We start from the raw sequence: 14,574 nt of genomic DNA, 5'->3' as shown, positions 1-14,574 counted from the left end.
GAGACGTAAGTCACGTACCATAACATTCACCATTTTAAACTATGTAATTCATTTGTTTTCGGTGTACTCACAGGATTGCACAGCCATCACCACTATTTAATTCTAGAACATTTTCATCACCCTCCCCCTCACCCCTTTGAAAAAAGCCTTGGTGGTGTTAGTAGTCACTACACATTTTTCCTTCTCCCTGAGAGCCACTAATCTACTTTCTATTTCTGTGGACTTTCCCATTCTGGGTGTTTCTTATAAATGGAATTATAAAGATGTGGCCTTTTGTGTCTGTCGTTTTCCATGTTAGCATGATGTTTTCAAGGTTCATCAACGTTGTAGCATGTGTCAGTGCATCACTCCTTGCTAATGGCTCAAAAACATTCCATTGCATGGATTCACCATGTTTTGCTTAACCATCAGCTGGGTTGTTTGTGCTGCTTGTCTGTTATGAATAATGTGGTGAATATGAATAATGAGCAGCTATGTTCAAGTTTTTGTGTGAACTTATATGTTAATTCGCTTCTGAAAAGTTTTGCTCTGTTATTCCTCACATACAAATTACATACATAAATATATACAAATATTACCAATACATACAGAATTGTTAAAACTTCCTGGTGGGTTGGCCCTTTTGTCTTTAGGAAAGGTCCCTCTTTATCTCTAGTAGATTTTGGCCTTAAAATCTACTTTATCTGATACATTACTTTCTTTTGATTTGTGATTACATAGTATATCTTATTCATCCTTTTACCTGTGGCTTATTGGTGTCATTATATTAAGGGTGTCCCTCTTGTGGGCACATGGGATTTAAAAAAAAATCAGTCTCTTTATAACTGAAGTATTTACAATGTCTAATATATTTAATGATACATTAAATAGATTTGGGTGTATTTATCCTGCTTGGGTTTCATAACACATCTTGAATCTGTGATGTGATACGTTCCATCACAGCATCTACCTTCTCTCACCTCCTTCCAGGCTCTGACGATATGTGTTAAGACCTTTTCACTGTATCTCTAAGGCTTTTTTGTGTTTTCTATCCTTTTGGTTCATGATTCAGGCTGAGTATTTTCTACTGACATGTTCTGCTTCCATTACTCTTGTCCTCATTTGTGTTTAATCGGTTATTAAACCTTTCAATTGAGTTCTTAGTTCCAGCTAGCATAGTATCATAGTATTCAGTTCTATAACTTAATTGCATTTTAAAAATAGGTTACAGTTTTCAGGGGAAATTATCCATCTTGTCCTCTGTTGGCTGCAGTATTTTAAAGTCTGTGTCTGCTGACTCCAGCATCCCATTCTTCTGTGATCTGTTTCTTTTGCTTTTTGGCCAGATGGTATTCCTGGTAATTTTTGATTGAATGCTAGACTTTTTTTTCCTTTAAGTGAAACATTGAAGATAATATATATGTATATATATAGACTAGATAGTCCTTCAGGGAAGGATTTTTCTTTTGCTTCTGAGAAAAGTCGGGTTGGGCCCGCTCTGACTGGGGGGTTTCAGTCCTAGTGACTTGGTCTGATTCTGGTTAGCCCGGACTCCCAGGTTATAGCCCTTCAGGGACTTTAACTGCAAACCTGTTTAGAAAAACCAGCTCTCCTTTTTAAAGCCAGCCCTCCTACTCCAGGGTGAGCCCTCAACCTCTGTTTCTTGTTACCCCAAGCCGTGGGTCTGCTGAAAGTTCTGTCCAGTTTTTTGGCCTCTTAGACCCTGCTTAGGAATTGGCAGGTGCCTTGAGGAGGTCAGAAGACCTCAGTGTTCATTTCATCTCTCTGCACTTCCTTTCTCTCCAGGATCTTGGCCCCTTAAGTCTTCACTGCACCAGTAGCTCTCTGAGGCATGTGAGCAGATAAAAGAAATAAACCCCAAACTACAGCTTTTTAAATATGCTTTCAGCAGGAGTGTTCGTCTGATACAAGCTGGTCTGCTGTCATCAGAGGTAAAGTCCAGCTATGGCTTCCATTATTGTTATATAAAAATCCTTCAAAGAACAGTACCACCCTGAGGCTAAGAGCCCTTTGACAAGTTCACATATGTGAACCTCTTCCCATCCTTTCTGTGAAGAGGATTCTAAATGATCAAAACAGCAAGTGCCATTTAAGAGCATCTTTTATGTGCAAAGCACCTCTCTCTATCTGTTGCAGGAAATAGTTCCAAGACATGAGGAACATGGGGTTTTTCTGGAGCAGGAAAGTGGGACCTTGTCATGGGATGTAGTGGGGAATGCATAGGAAAAGAAGAATCTGGAACAGAAGATGGGTGCAGGGGATGCAGAGTGACAACTGGCAGCAAAACAGGACACTGGGCAATGAGGACCTGGGAAAGTGAACTGTCTCCTCATCTAATTGATACTGTTGGGGACTCTTCCCCATTGGAAGAGGTGCTATAGCCTAGTGAAATGATAATCCCTTTCCCCCCATAACACACACACAGAGCAAGCCCCCTTGTTTCCTTGTAGCCATTGATTTTTACCTTTCCCTGCTGCGTATCTCCAGCCTCCTTCTGCATATGATCACCTAGATGTCCTATGGGCTCCTCCAGCTTGACATAGACCAAGATGAAATGATCTACTGTGTATTGTCAACTTGGCTCTGTTAATACCTCCTTCTCAGTTCTCTGCATTGCAAAAGAATCCAAGAACCTCATATTCTACAATCTTATTTCCTTGTATGTTTCTGAGAAATATATTTTAACTCAGGGCTCTCTTCTCCATCTTAGGGCTGCTGCCCTAGTTCATACCTGTATTGCTGTTTGTCCTGATTGCCTAGGCAGCCTCTGCTTGGGTGCCTGTAGCTGTTAGGGTTCAATCAGAAGACAAAAAACACAGGGTAATCTGAAAATGGGAAGTTGAATATAAATTATTCATCATAACAGATTGAAATAATGGATTACTTAGTAAGACATAAAGATAACTTTAAAGGGTATAGGGATAGCAGATACAAGGAGCAGTTACTACCCTTAGGGCTGAGGTAGTGTCCCCAAGGACGAGCTACCCACATCCCATCCGCAGCTGAGATTTGGACTTTGTTGGGAAGGACATGGCTGTGGCTGCCTGGGTGCCGAGAAGTCTCTGAGATGCTGTGTTGACAGAATGTTCTAGAAATCTGCCCTTTAGGGTGTCAGGGATTGCTATCACAGAGATGGAGGAACTTCCCCATTTGTTGGAGGGCACTGGGAGAAGCTGCTGGCCACTGAATGCTACCTGACCACCATGCAGTGCAGCATCGGGGTGTTGGAAAGTCGTCCGTGCAGCAGAAGGCTGTTGGAGAAGCCGCACTGCCGGAGGTGGGTACTGGAGAAGCCATGTGCACTGCAGGAGCCTGCTAAACTGGCACACCAGCATCTGGAAGGAAAATCCTTCTTCTTCCAATGGCTCTGGCACCCCCTACCGACAAAACTGTACACTGCGGCTGCTGCTGAAGGAAAAAGATTTAAAGGACCCAGCTCCATTTAGTTGGTGAATGTGAATTTGGAGCCAAAAGCAATAACTGAATGTTCTTCTGCCATCACTGTGAATGCAGCATAACTGATAGGCAAGTCTCAGCTATGCCACTTACTATTAGTGTAACTGGCAGACTTATTTAAGCTCTCTAAGTTTCCTAATTTGTGAAACCGGGTTGGTAAGAGTACTGTGTTGTTATGCTAAGTAAGTTGATATTATAAAGCACTAGAACAGTAAGCAATATACCAGACTTTATACATTCTTCAAATTGCAGCCAGGATGGGCTTTCCTTTGTAGGTATGGATTTTAGTCTACAATACTATGGCAGAAGACATTGTCTTCCTTTATTCCTCTCTTGTCTGAGGTGGGGGCAGACATGGGTGTGCTACTATGATAAATTGTCTTCTTAACAATTTATCATGTTCATATTGCAAAAATCAGAAATCTGGTTATGTCACTTTGTTGTCTAAAACTCATCTGTGGGTCCCTGTTATCTTCAGGATAGAGTAAAAAAATCCCTTTTCCTGGACATGAGCCTCTCACTGATGCTCTGACCTCCACACTCCCACCACATCCTGGCTCAGGTTTTTGCTTCAGTCATTCCAAACACTGAAGTTCGCTACCCTCATACCCCACTAGCCTGTGCCTCTGTTTTCCAACTTTGCTTATTCTGTTCCCTCCTTCTAGAATACCATCACCCCTCCTCTTTGCTCAGTGAGTTCCTTCTCAACCTTCAGAAAACTCAGCACTGCCTCTTCTAGGAAGCCTTCTTCAAACCTCCAAGTTGGTTGTAAAATACCTTCTTTTGCTCCCATATTGTTGCCTATTATGTTGAAGTGTTATGGGCCTGGCTCCCTGGCTGGAGTTGAAGCCACCTGGGGTCTTCAGCATGCTCTGTGCTTTTTGCACAAACAAACTGTGTATTTGCACTGACTGTGCGTTGCATCACCCTAGGGCTGCTGGTTGCAGAGTTTTGCACAAAACACCTCCCTGTTCACTATGGCCCCAAGTACTAGCTGGAGTCAGGCAGTAGGCCCGCAGAATTGCACCCTCAAGCTCTAGACACTTATCCCAGCACTCATTTATGGCAGCCTATCACGCTACCAGACTGCTTCTAAGCCCATCCTCATTAGGTTGGTTAGGAGTGACTGAAAATGTTTTAGAATGGTAAAGCACATTCTCTATAAGAGATGCCAAGTTTTAATTGCTCCACATTCAAGGCAATCTCAGAGGGGAAAGGAGAGACACAGCCCTGTGATGGCAATTGGAGGCAACTCCTCCCACGGTGGCTTTTTCAGAAGCTGAAGTGGCTTTTTGGTGGCACAGGGATGACTCAGATGTCTTCTCCTCTAGGGGAGTTTCCGAATCAGTTTTCATGGCCCCTGTTCACTGCTTCCCCCACTGGGGGCACTTGAGCAGCTCTGCAGCCTCAGGGACTTGTGGGGGGGCTGCCGACTAGAATGTTCAGGGTCTTCCAAGAGTGCATGCTTTCATTAACAACCAGTTGTTGGAGGAGTGGTGTGGGTGTCTCTTTGGCAAACTGTTTTTGTGAGAATCTGTGTTCAGATCTGAAAAAGTGAAGGAAGACATTTATCCTGGGTAAAGGCTTTGAATTACCCATAAATAAACAGTCTTGGTCATAGGCCACTCAGGGATTGCTTCTATTATTAATTGCTTTACAGAAAGATTCTTGAGCTTTTTGAGCTAAGAATAACCCTGCACCAGGTTAAGCAGCTGAGATTTTAGAGTTTACATGTTAATGGCCCCGCCTGGCCTAGCTGGCCATTAATACACATACACAGCCATCTGTTGAGCGCCTTCTGTAGGGGGACCATATTCTAGGCACTTACATTGCCTCATTTCATCTTCCAACAACCTGAAACATAGGTAATGTGTTCTCATTATTCCCATTTTGCAAGGAAGGATGCTGAAGCTGAGAGAGAGGTTTGGTGACATCCTCAAGGTCAGTGAGTGGCTGGGGTGGAATTTAAGTGGTGGGTTGGACTAAAGCCAGGGATCTTAACCAATATCTAGTATCTTATAACTAGTACAGCTTTTAGGCTGTATCGTTACAGATATGGGTAACTACTCCCATCCCACACCCCCAAAAAGATGCGATAAACCCAAGGGTGTCCCAGCAGATGGCGGCTGGGAGGACTGAGGTCCAGAGAAATAACCCAGGTGTCCCTCCCAACCACCCCCCATGCCTGGAACCTACTGAAAGGCCATGGCTCTTGTTGTTGGGAAGTTCTTGGACTGTAGGAGCCAACAGGGGTGGAAGGCCCCTCGCCGGCTTGGCAACAGCAACAGATGTTTGACCCCATGTTTGGGTGGCTGGGGGGAAGAGGAAGGGCACAGGCCCACGGCTCTGCAGCCCCCTGTCCCAGAAGCCCACTGTTATTTCAGTGGAGGATCATACTGGGCTGGCCTCTCCCAAGGTTCCATGCCCCTCCCTCTCCCAGACACCCCGGGGCTTGGGCCCAATCGGCCAGACCTTCCTCTTCGGCCCAGGGCTCTCTGACCCATGGAGAGAACGTGGAGCCTCTGCTCTGCCAGTCCTTACCTGCAGGGATGCCCTGCTGAGGCAGCAGACTGTGTAGGGTCCCACCTGGCTCCCTGGGCAGGGCTTCCTGGGTGAGCACAGGCTGTGGCTTCCCCACCAGGGCCTGTGGCAGTGGAGCCCTGGCGTGCGCAGCAACGCCCACAGACTAGCCCAGGTTTAGGAGTCAGGTTTGTCTGCTGTTTTTCAGGTGTGTGTTCTTGGGGCTGATTCTGTAATCTCTGAGCCTCAGTTTCTTGCCTTGAAAATGGGAATAGTGTTGCCCACCTTAGAGGAATAGAAGATTAACTTGATGAGCGTGACCATGGTGAGGCTCTCATAAGAGGCGCCAAGTGCCGTCTCAGTGCTTGCTCTCTTCCTGTTCTCTTCATGTAGCTCAGTGGCACCATGCTGGGCTCTGGTCCCATGGGAGCCTGGTAATGCAGCTCAGCCTAGCAGGTTCAAGTCCTGGTTCTGCCAGTAACTTGACGTGTAATTTTGGGCTTGTCTATGCCTGTCTTTCTGGGCCTACACTTCCATCTTTAACAAGTGCCAGTTAGGCCTCTCCAAGGATCCTTCCAGCTCTGATGACACAAATTTGTATGCCCTCCTCTTATTTCCAGCCTCCTTTCTGTCCTCCAGGCCCCTGGCTGTGTCCTGCCTCATTCCCCTTTCCCTGTGGCTAAAGCCCCACTCGGAATTCCCATCCGCTGCACACGGGGTTCACTCTACGGCCTCACCCTGGGCACCAGCTTTCCCCCCATCTCCCCTCCCCACCCCACCAGCTCTCATCTGGATATTGCAATTGCCTCCTAACTGGTCTCCTTGCTGCTTCCACGGTGGTCTTCACTAGGGTCAACACGGCAGAGTCCTCTTACAATGCCAGTCAGCTCACATCTCATTTCACCTCGGCTCAGTCTCCCAGCAGCTTTCCATAGCATGCACGTTAAAGCCTAAGTCCTTCTCTGGGCTTCCCCTGAAAAAAGTCATAGTCTAACCACCACCCTCAGCCTGTGTCTCCCCCCGTCCTCCCCTCATTCCAGCTGAACTGAACATGACTGCCTGGCATGCGCCCCTCCTTTCGCCTGGGACTCTCTCGAGATCAGCAGGACTCATTCCCTCACCTCCTTCAAGCCTTCGCTCAAAGGTCATCTTTTCTGGTGAGGCTCTCTGGCCTATTCCCCCTATTTAAATGCCTCTCCTCCAGAAGCAACCCCCTTTCCCACTTTATTTTTCTCCATGGCCCTTGTCACATTCTAACATCCTTAGAGTTTATTTGCACGTGCCCTGTCATCCGCTGTCCACCACACGAAGTCAGTCAGCTTCGTTCCCTGCTGGGAGCCCACTGCAGGATGCAGAGGGGACAGTTAGTGTGGAATGGTTGGACAAACCTGTACTTCGGTTGAGCGTTGGTCCTGGGCCCAAGCCGGTGCTGGCAGCAGGCAGCAGCGGGGCCGAGTTGTTCCGGGAATGTCACAGGCGGGATGCCTCTTGCCTCACCCACTGCCAAGCCGACTGGTGGCTCTAAACACAAACAATTTGGTTTGTTTTTGGCTGCCTGCTGGTGGGGCCACCTCTCTTCCCCTGCTTTTCAGTCCAAACCTATTTCTCCTCCCATGGTCCCTCTTCTGAGATTAGGTCCTACTCTTCACTTTGTGTCTGGAGCAGAGATGGGACACCCTCTTCCCCTTCTGCCTCCTGCTGGCTTCCTTCCACTCTCAGTCACCCATCAAGGCATTATGATTCTCCCTCATGAATATCTCCTCTGTCATATGCCACCCTCCATCCACTGCCCCACAGCACCCCTATCCCCTGGGCCACCACAGCCACAGCTTCCCTGCTGGCCCTTGGCCATATCTGCCTCCAGGGCAAAACCACTGAGTCATTCCTTTGCCTCAGCCCTCAGGCTCCCCTGTTCTGCCACTCAGAGCTGCTCTGGATCTGGCCCCACCTGCTTCGCCAGCCTCACTCACTACTCCTTGGCTGTGGGAGCAGCTGGCAGTGCCCTGCTTGCTCTCATTGTGTTACCACCATGCTTCACACAGGCTTTTCAGATCAGGTGTCACTCCCTCTGGGAAGCTATCTCTTTATACCTGGGAGGAATTAGGGGCCTCTCTCTTATGGTCCTCTAGCCCCTCAGGCTTCCCGGGATGGTGGCCCAGGGAAAACCAGCATCTGCCTAACTCATAGAACGTGGTGAGTAAATATTTGTCAAATGGACTGCAAAGTCCAGCTCTGCAATCCCGCTGAACCTGAGAGGGGTGGGTGGGAGATGAAGAAAAACACAGAGGTTAGCAAGAGAAATGCAGAAATCAAAGCTGGCATCAGGAGGTCCACTGACTGCTGATGGCGGACCGGTGGTGCAGTTTTATTTCACAGCACAGCTTATATACACAGGCTCAATTCCATGAGCTGCCCACATGTTTTCATTTCCAGTGATCCCATATCCCGTGTTCTTTCTTCCGGTGATCTCACTTCCGGCCGTCTTCAATGGACTGTATTTTCACTGCCTGTTTATGTGCCTGTGAGCATCTAGAGTTTAATCTGTGATTTTTCAAGTTTGTTCAACATATATTTATTGAGGACCTACTCACCCCCAGCACTACGTAAGGAATATGGCAGTGAGCATGAGCGAGATTCCTGCTTTCAAGGACGCAGGGATGGGTCCAGTTCACCTTTGAATCCCAGCACTAGGCACAAGGATTTGCACACAGTACCTGCCCTCTCAGTGGGCAGGGATGAGCACACTTCTTCTGACTGCTGGACAGTATACCAATGTCACGCCTGTACTCTCCCTTCCACAAACACTCCCTTCTAGTGTTTTACTCCCTGCTCATAGAAATGGATAGAAACATTGAAATTCTGGACTTAACCCATTCTGCTTGGTGACTGCAATCTCAGAAGTTAACAGGAGAGGAGAAACCGCCACAGCGTCAAGGACATTGATACTCATTGAGCTTCTCGGGCAGGTCCTTTGGCCTCTGTGCACTCATTTAATTGTCATGTCTACCTCACAAGGCAGGACTTTGTCCCATTTTTCAGATGGTGGAACTGAGTTTCATAAACATGACTTTCCCAGGTCTGACAGCCAACAGGAGCGGCTGGAATTTTAAGGTAGTTTTGCCTGGTGCCGGGGCCTGTGCTGTCCATGGCCTCACCCTACAGGCAGCTCTAGGGAAAGGCAGATGTTCACGTCCACCTTCTCCTCTGAGAGTTGATGGTAGGTGGTTATTAAATGAAAGAGCAGCATAGCTTTTTAGAGCATACTTTTACTAAGAAAAACTCAAGATGTAGTTCTTGCTGTACTTTGCTGTGTAATTTAGAACAGTTGAACCTCCTTGAACCTCAGTTTTACTATCTGTAAAATGGGGATGGCAAAACCTACTCCAGAATGTAGTTGTGAGGATGGGTGACATAAAGCTGTGAAGTGCTTAGCATGGTGTCTGGCACATAGTAAATGCTTAATAATGACGGTGATGTAGGCAAGATGATGGCAGGGCCCGGGTAGGGTGCAGTGTTTCCTGCACTACCAGTGCCCTCCTCTAGGTGAAAGCAGGGACCAAAGAAAAGGGCTCTTGGGTTTTCAGGAGGGCTGTGAACTTCAGGTTTCCAGGGACCCCTACAGCACTTCGACCTGAACAAGAAAGATAAACATAGTCCAAGGGTAAGGCTTCTGGAGCCTGAGGAGCCCTATAGGTCATCCAGCCCAGGTGTGAGGCTGGGACCCAGAGAGAGAAACGGTGGGGTCAAGGTAAGTTAGAGGGGGCATCTGCTGCCTACAGCAGAGTGAAAAGGTGTCCAAGGAGAGATGGAGACATTTTCCTTTTAAGTTCATAAAAATTACCCCCACCCACCACTCCCAGGACAAGCCTTGTGCCTCACTTGCCTGTAGCTGGCAGAGCAGAGAGGAGGCTGGCTGTGATGTCACAGAGCCAGGGAACCAGGGGATGCTGGGGACAGAGGGGTTTCACTGGGCCACCAAGGCATGGAGGGAGGAGGGAGGAGGTCTGCTGGCGCTCTCTCCCGTGGTCCTTCCCTCTGCATGATGCCATGCTGTCCACCATGCCCATCGGGCTGGCTGGAGTGGTTCTGCCTCATATGTGCCTTCTTCTGGGAATAGGCCAGCTGGGGCATGTCCTTCTCATGGGGGTCTTAGAGATGGAGAGAGCATGCCCAGCTGGTGTCTGGTGTCTTATCTGCTAAGTTTCCATTGGTTAAAGCAAGTTACATGATGGAGCCTAAAGTTAAGGGGAAGGGAAGTGCACTTCACCCAAGAAGTTATGGCAAAGAAGGCTGGAGAACTGGGGCTAATATTTTGCTCTGTCACAAGTAGATTCCATTACTGTACCCATTTTACAAATGAGGAAACAGGCACAGAGTAGTTATTAGGTATCTTGGCCAAGGTGACACACCTAGTAATTGGTAGAATGAGGATGGATCAGAGGCTATGTCATTTTAAAGGTTCGGTGTTGATATTGTTAAATTGCTTTATAACACAGGTGGCACCAATTTAGTTCCTTCTTCATGAAGGAGGGTGGTGACGTAGCCTGCTGCTGGCACTGGTCCCTCCTTCTGCCTGGCCTCTGTGCTATGGCAGCAGAAACCTGCCACACAGGTGGGCTGCAGAGATTTTCCCCATGTGATTAGATGGGACCCACTCATATAATCGGGGATTATCTCTTTATCTCAAGGTTAGCTGACCAGAAACCTTAAATGTATGTGTCCTTAATCCCCTTCTGCTATGAGAGGTGACATAGTCACAGGTTCTGGGGAATAGGACAAAGACTTCCTGGGGGGCCATTATTCTGCCTACAACAGTCCTTAAACACTTTTATCAAGAAAATAAAAGGATGAAATAAGTTCCCAATACAAAAAGCTGGAAAAAAAATGTAATCAAAAGAACATACAAGAAAAGGCAGTATTAAGAGTTAAAAGCAGCAATTACTAGAGTATAAAAAAACTATGGATCTAATTAATAATCTATAATTTTGGAAAAAGAATATACTATGTTAGGTAAAAGGGATAAAGCACAAAATAAGATTAAGAGAAATAAGGGGGACATAATCACTAAGAAATTTAAAAACTCTTGAGTACTTGATATACCTTTATGAGTGTGATTAAAAGGTGAATAGGAGTTCTTTGAGTTATTCTTGCAACTTTTTAGTAAGTTTGAAATTGTTTCACAATTTACAAAAAAGCTATCCAAAAGGTCTAAAAATTTTGTTTTAGGTAAGTTAGATGTGACAATATATTTAAAAATGACAAGACATTATTTGGAAGAGATACTCCCTGGTGAAGGGGAAGGGAAAAGAGGAGAGACACAGTCCTGTGATATCACCAGGGACTTTAATCGGAGGCAGCTCACCCCACAGTGGCTTTTTCAGAAGCTGAAGTGACTCTTGCTGGTGGCACAGGGGTGGTTCAGACATCTCCTTCTCCCGGGAAGTTTCTGAATCAGTCTTCGTGGTCCCTGTTCACTGCCATCTTCCTCCTGGGGACACTCCAGCAGCCTCGACCTATGTGGGGTCTGCCGACGAGAATGCTCAGGGTCTCCTGATGAGACACGGCTGGAATGGCCAGTGATTCTGGGAGTAGCAGTTTAGGTTTCTCTTGTATGGCCTATGTATTCATAGATCTAGAGAAGCATATGTATTCAGATCTAGAAAAAAAAAGAGGAGGGAGTTGCGATGCTGGGAAAAGGTTGTGATGACTGAGCCTGGATGGACTGCCCTGCTCGCTTCCATCCCTGATCATGGTCTGATTCTGGAATGCTATGTGAGCCACGTGGACCCCGGCTTGGGACGTTGGAGCCCTTTGTGATGGAGACAGGTTTCTGCAGTAGGGTCTGTGTTGGTGCTTCACGGGTGCATTCGGGGATGGTGGGTGTCTTGCAAAGAGCTGTAGCCTGGAAGGTAAGAGAATTGGGCCCATCCTGGTTCTAACGCTTACCTCACTCCCAGTGGACTTTTCAGAAGTCCCTTCCTCTATACAGTGAGATGAGGGGAGGGGAGAAGGAGGCTGCGGAGAAGCTAGTGGGGCTCCTAGCCACCACTCCCCATCCAAGTATGCGTGGACCCCTTTGATCTTTTATAGCAATCTGACTTTGTGTGAAATTGGTTTGCAAGCAGGGTTTAGCTGTTTTGAGAATTCTGAAATGACTCGGCTAGGTGATCCTTGGCTTTCAGTAGCTGGCCTCATGGGTGGCTGTGAGCCGTGTGAGGTCACCCAGGCCTAGTATCAGTGCCAGCAAAGTGGCTGCATTTCTTCTTCCTGGACCGTGTCCACTGTCCTGGACTGGGCTCCTGCCCTTCCACGGCATTTCATCCACACTGAACTACGCTCAGTCCACGCGCATATTCTGGCATTGTTAACTTGCCAAGCACCTGGCTGAATTTGGGGGAACAAATATATATATAAAACAGTGCTGCGAGGGCTTAGAAGAAAAGTATGTGTGTATGTTCTTCCCTCCCAGATCTGCTTGCTGCTCTCCATGTAATTCCTAGCTCAGATCAAGCAGGCCCATCTTGGACCCCTGGACTCTTTCCAGTGTGTTCTAGAAAATAACTGCACTTCCTAGTGAGAGTGGTCCTCTTTCCTGTCACCCTGTCATCCGACTTAGCTCAGACATCAATGTGGTTTGGTCATCAGAATAAGGACCCTACCTGGGGGGTTCCTGGCTATTAGTGTTAGGACCCCAGTTTAGGACTCACCTTCAAGTTTATTGCTGCTAGGAGAGGAAGCTGTCTTTTCTGGATGCGTCAGAGGTTGTCCCGAAGGCAGGCGGGAGGCTACATTAGTGTGCTCAGAATTTTGTCTGCCAAGTTCATCCTTCTGCAAACCTGGCAATGATAATTCCATACGTCATGTGGGGAGGCTCAGAGGAGATGAGGGAAGTGAAGGTGTTTTTCCAACTTGGAAGTGGTGCGCACAGGCCAGTGGTGGGGACTATCTGAATCTACCTTCTCCTGTCTTCAGACTACTCCCCATCATAAGCAGGTGCTGGATTCAAAATATGTATTCTTTTCAATTCATAAAACTTACCTTGTTTCCTGTTTATAATTGCAATGCATACCTATTGTAGAAAAGCTAGGAAATATTGAAGAATAAGTAGTAGGAAAAAAAATGCCTTCGACACCTCCTCCCCTCAGATATTATCAGAGTTCCAGTCTTTTCCATGCACGCCTTTACATAGTCCATCACATCCTATATATTATGTATGCATTTTACTTTTACCTTATACATTATATCACAAATATTTTTCTCATGTTACTACATTTTAAGAAATAATAGTTGTGTAATACTCTATTTTGTGGTTAATTCAAGATTTATTTAACCAGTGTTCTATTGTTGGGTGTTTGGACTTGAAATTTCACTGCTATAAAGATTGTTATGAAGATCATTGGTGTATATAAGGTCTTATTTTTATTTACTTCTAAATTCTTAGAAGTATAACATGGGATTTTGTGAACAGGCTGAGCTGTGTTCTGTAGTAGAGCAGAAGCTCTCTTCTTTACTAGTTGTATAGCAAATTGCTTCACTTCTCTCTGCCTGTTTTCAGCCCTGCAAAGTGTTACATCCATTTTGGATAATCATGTCTGCTTCTTAGAGTCATGGCAGGGATTAAATAATATCACTTCCCTAGTGCGTAAGCTCTGAAACAGTAGGGGATTTATCTGATCACACCTAGGGCCCTAGTACCTAGACAGAGCCTTATATGTAAAAGGGGCTCAGTAATTATCACTATTATTATCTTGCAAAAAGGGACTGACATTTTGAAGGCTCTTGGCTTATACTGTGACATTATTTCCAGGGGGAGTATTTTCAAGACCCTCACTATAGATTTCTGGCAGAAATGCCATGAAAATATTTTCCCTGCCATTAAACCGTCCCCATCTCTTAATGGGACTGTGCCAGATGCCTGACCAGCCTCCCTGCCTTCCCACCCGCCGACCAGTGCCTGCTGCCCCACTGCTGCCTGTCCTCCTGGCTTTGTCTGATCTTGGCAGTAATGCTTCAGTTTTGTTTTTCTGTTTGAAATTGCTCACTTTGACCCTCAGTCTTCTCCACTATGATTTTGTGTCCTTGGTCATCAAGAAGGATGTGATCACAAACTGAAGGCCAGGGTACTTTCTGTTTCTCTCTTACCTTGACAGGGCAGACTTGGGAGCCACGGGTACAGATACCCTGTCTAAAGATGAAAAAGGGATGGCTGGTATGCACTAGACTTTGCTTGAGCAGGAAATACAGTTTCATTTAGTAAACTATTGAGATTTCAAGGCTCATTTGTTTCAACTGCAGAGCCTATTCTATTCTAACTAATACCCATATATAGTTTCCATTTGTTGACATTTGTTGAGTGCCTACTTTGTACCAGGCCCTGTGCTAGGTGCTTATGTATCTTACCTTATTTAATCTCCCCAATGGTCCTGAAAAATAATACATTATGAATATGCCTGTTTTATAGGTAAGGACACTGAAGCTCAGAGTGACATGTTAAGTGACTTGCCCAATTCAGGGCAGAGCTGATTTCAACTAACCACAGCCCCAAAAGATCTTAACCACTATCTTTAGAGTCTTTAGGTAGGTGCTTCTCAAATTAGA

General features: G+C 46.3%; 2 protein-coding genes across 3 annotated transcripts in view; one reads left to right on the top strand and one right to left on the bottom strand.

Moving 5' to 3' along the window:
- Positions 1–14,574, top strand: part of TMEM268 (transmembrane protein 268) — a 157,570-nt gene that overhangs the window by 26,253 nt on the left and 116,743 nt on the right. Inside the window, exon 9 of one of the 2 annotated variants that reach the window (XM_073225647.1) lies at positions 1,786–3,445. The exons of the other annotated variant lie outside the window; for it this stretch is intronic. Coding sequence (XP_073081748.1) covers positions 1,786–1,845 — 60 coding nt within the window. The 3' untranslated portion in view covers positions 1,846–3,445. Of the gene's footprint in view, positions 1–1,785; positions 3,446–14,574 lie in introns of those variants that run through there. 2 annotated transcript variants of the gene reach the window in all.
- The window catches only part of TEX53 (testis expressed 53), a 37,783-nt gene continuing 28,104 nt past the window's right edge, over positions 4,896–14,574 (bottom strand). The window contains exons 2-4 of the mRNA XM_073230369.1: positions 7,365–12,812; positions 5,508–6,261; positions 4,896–5,025 (exon numbers count right to left, since the gene is read on the bottom strand). Coding sequence (XP_073086470.1) covers positions 4,899–5,025; positions 5,508–5,758 — 378 coding nt within the window. The 5' untranslated portion in view covers positions 5,759–6,261; positions 7,365–12,812 and the 3' untranslated portion in view covers positions 4,896–4,898. The remainder of the gene's footprint in view (positions 5,026–5,507; positions 6,262–7,364; positions 12,813–14,574) is intronic.

The sequence above is a fragment of the Manis javanica genome, chromosome 2, assembly GCF_040802235.1.
Source record: "Manis javanica isolate MJ-LG chromosome 2, MJ_LKY, whole genome shotgun sequence".
In the NCBI taxonomy this organism is placed as follows: domain Eukaryota; kingdom Metazoa; phylum Chordata; class Mammalia; order Pholidota; family Manidae; genus Manis; species Manis javanica.
Note: the sequence above shows the minus strand (reverse complement) of the source record. Positions and strands in the feature narration are given on the sequence as shown.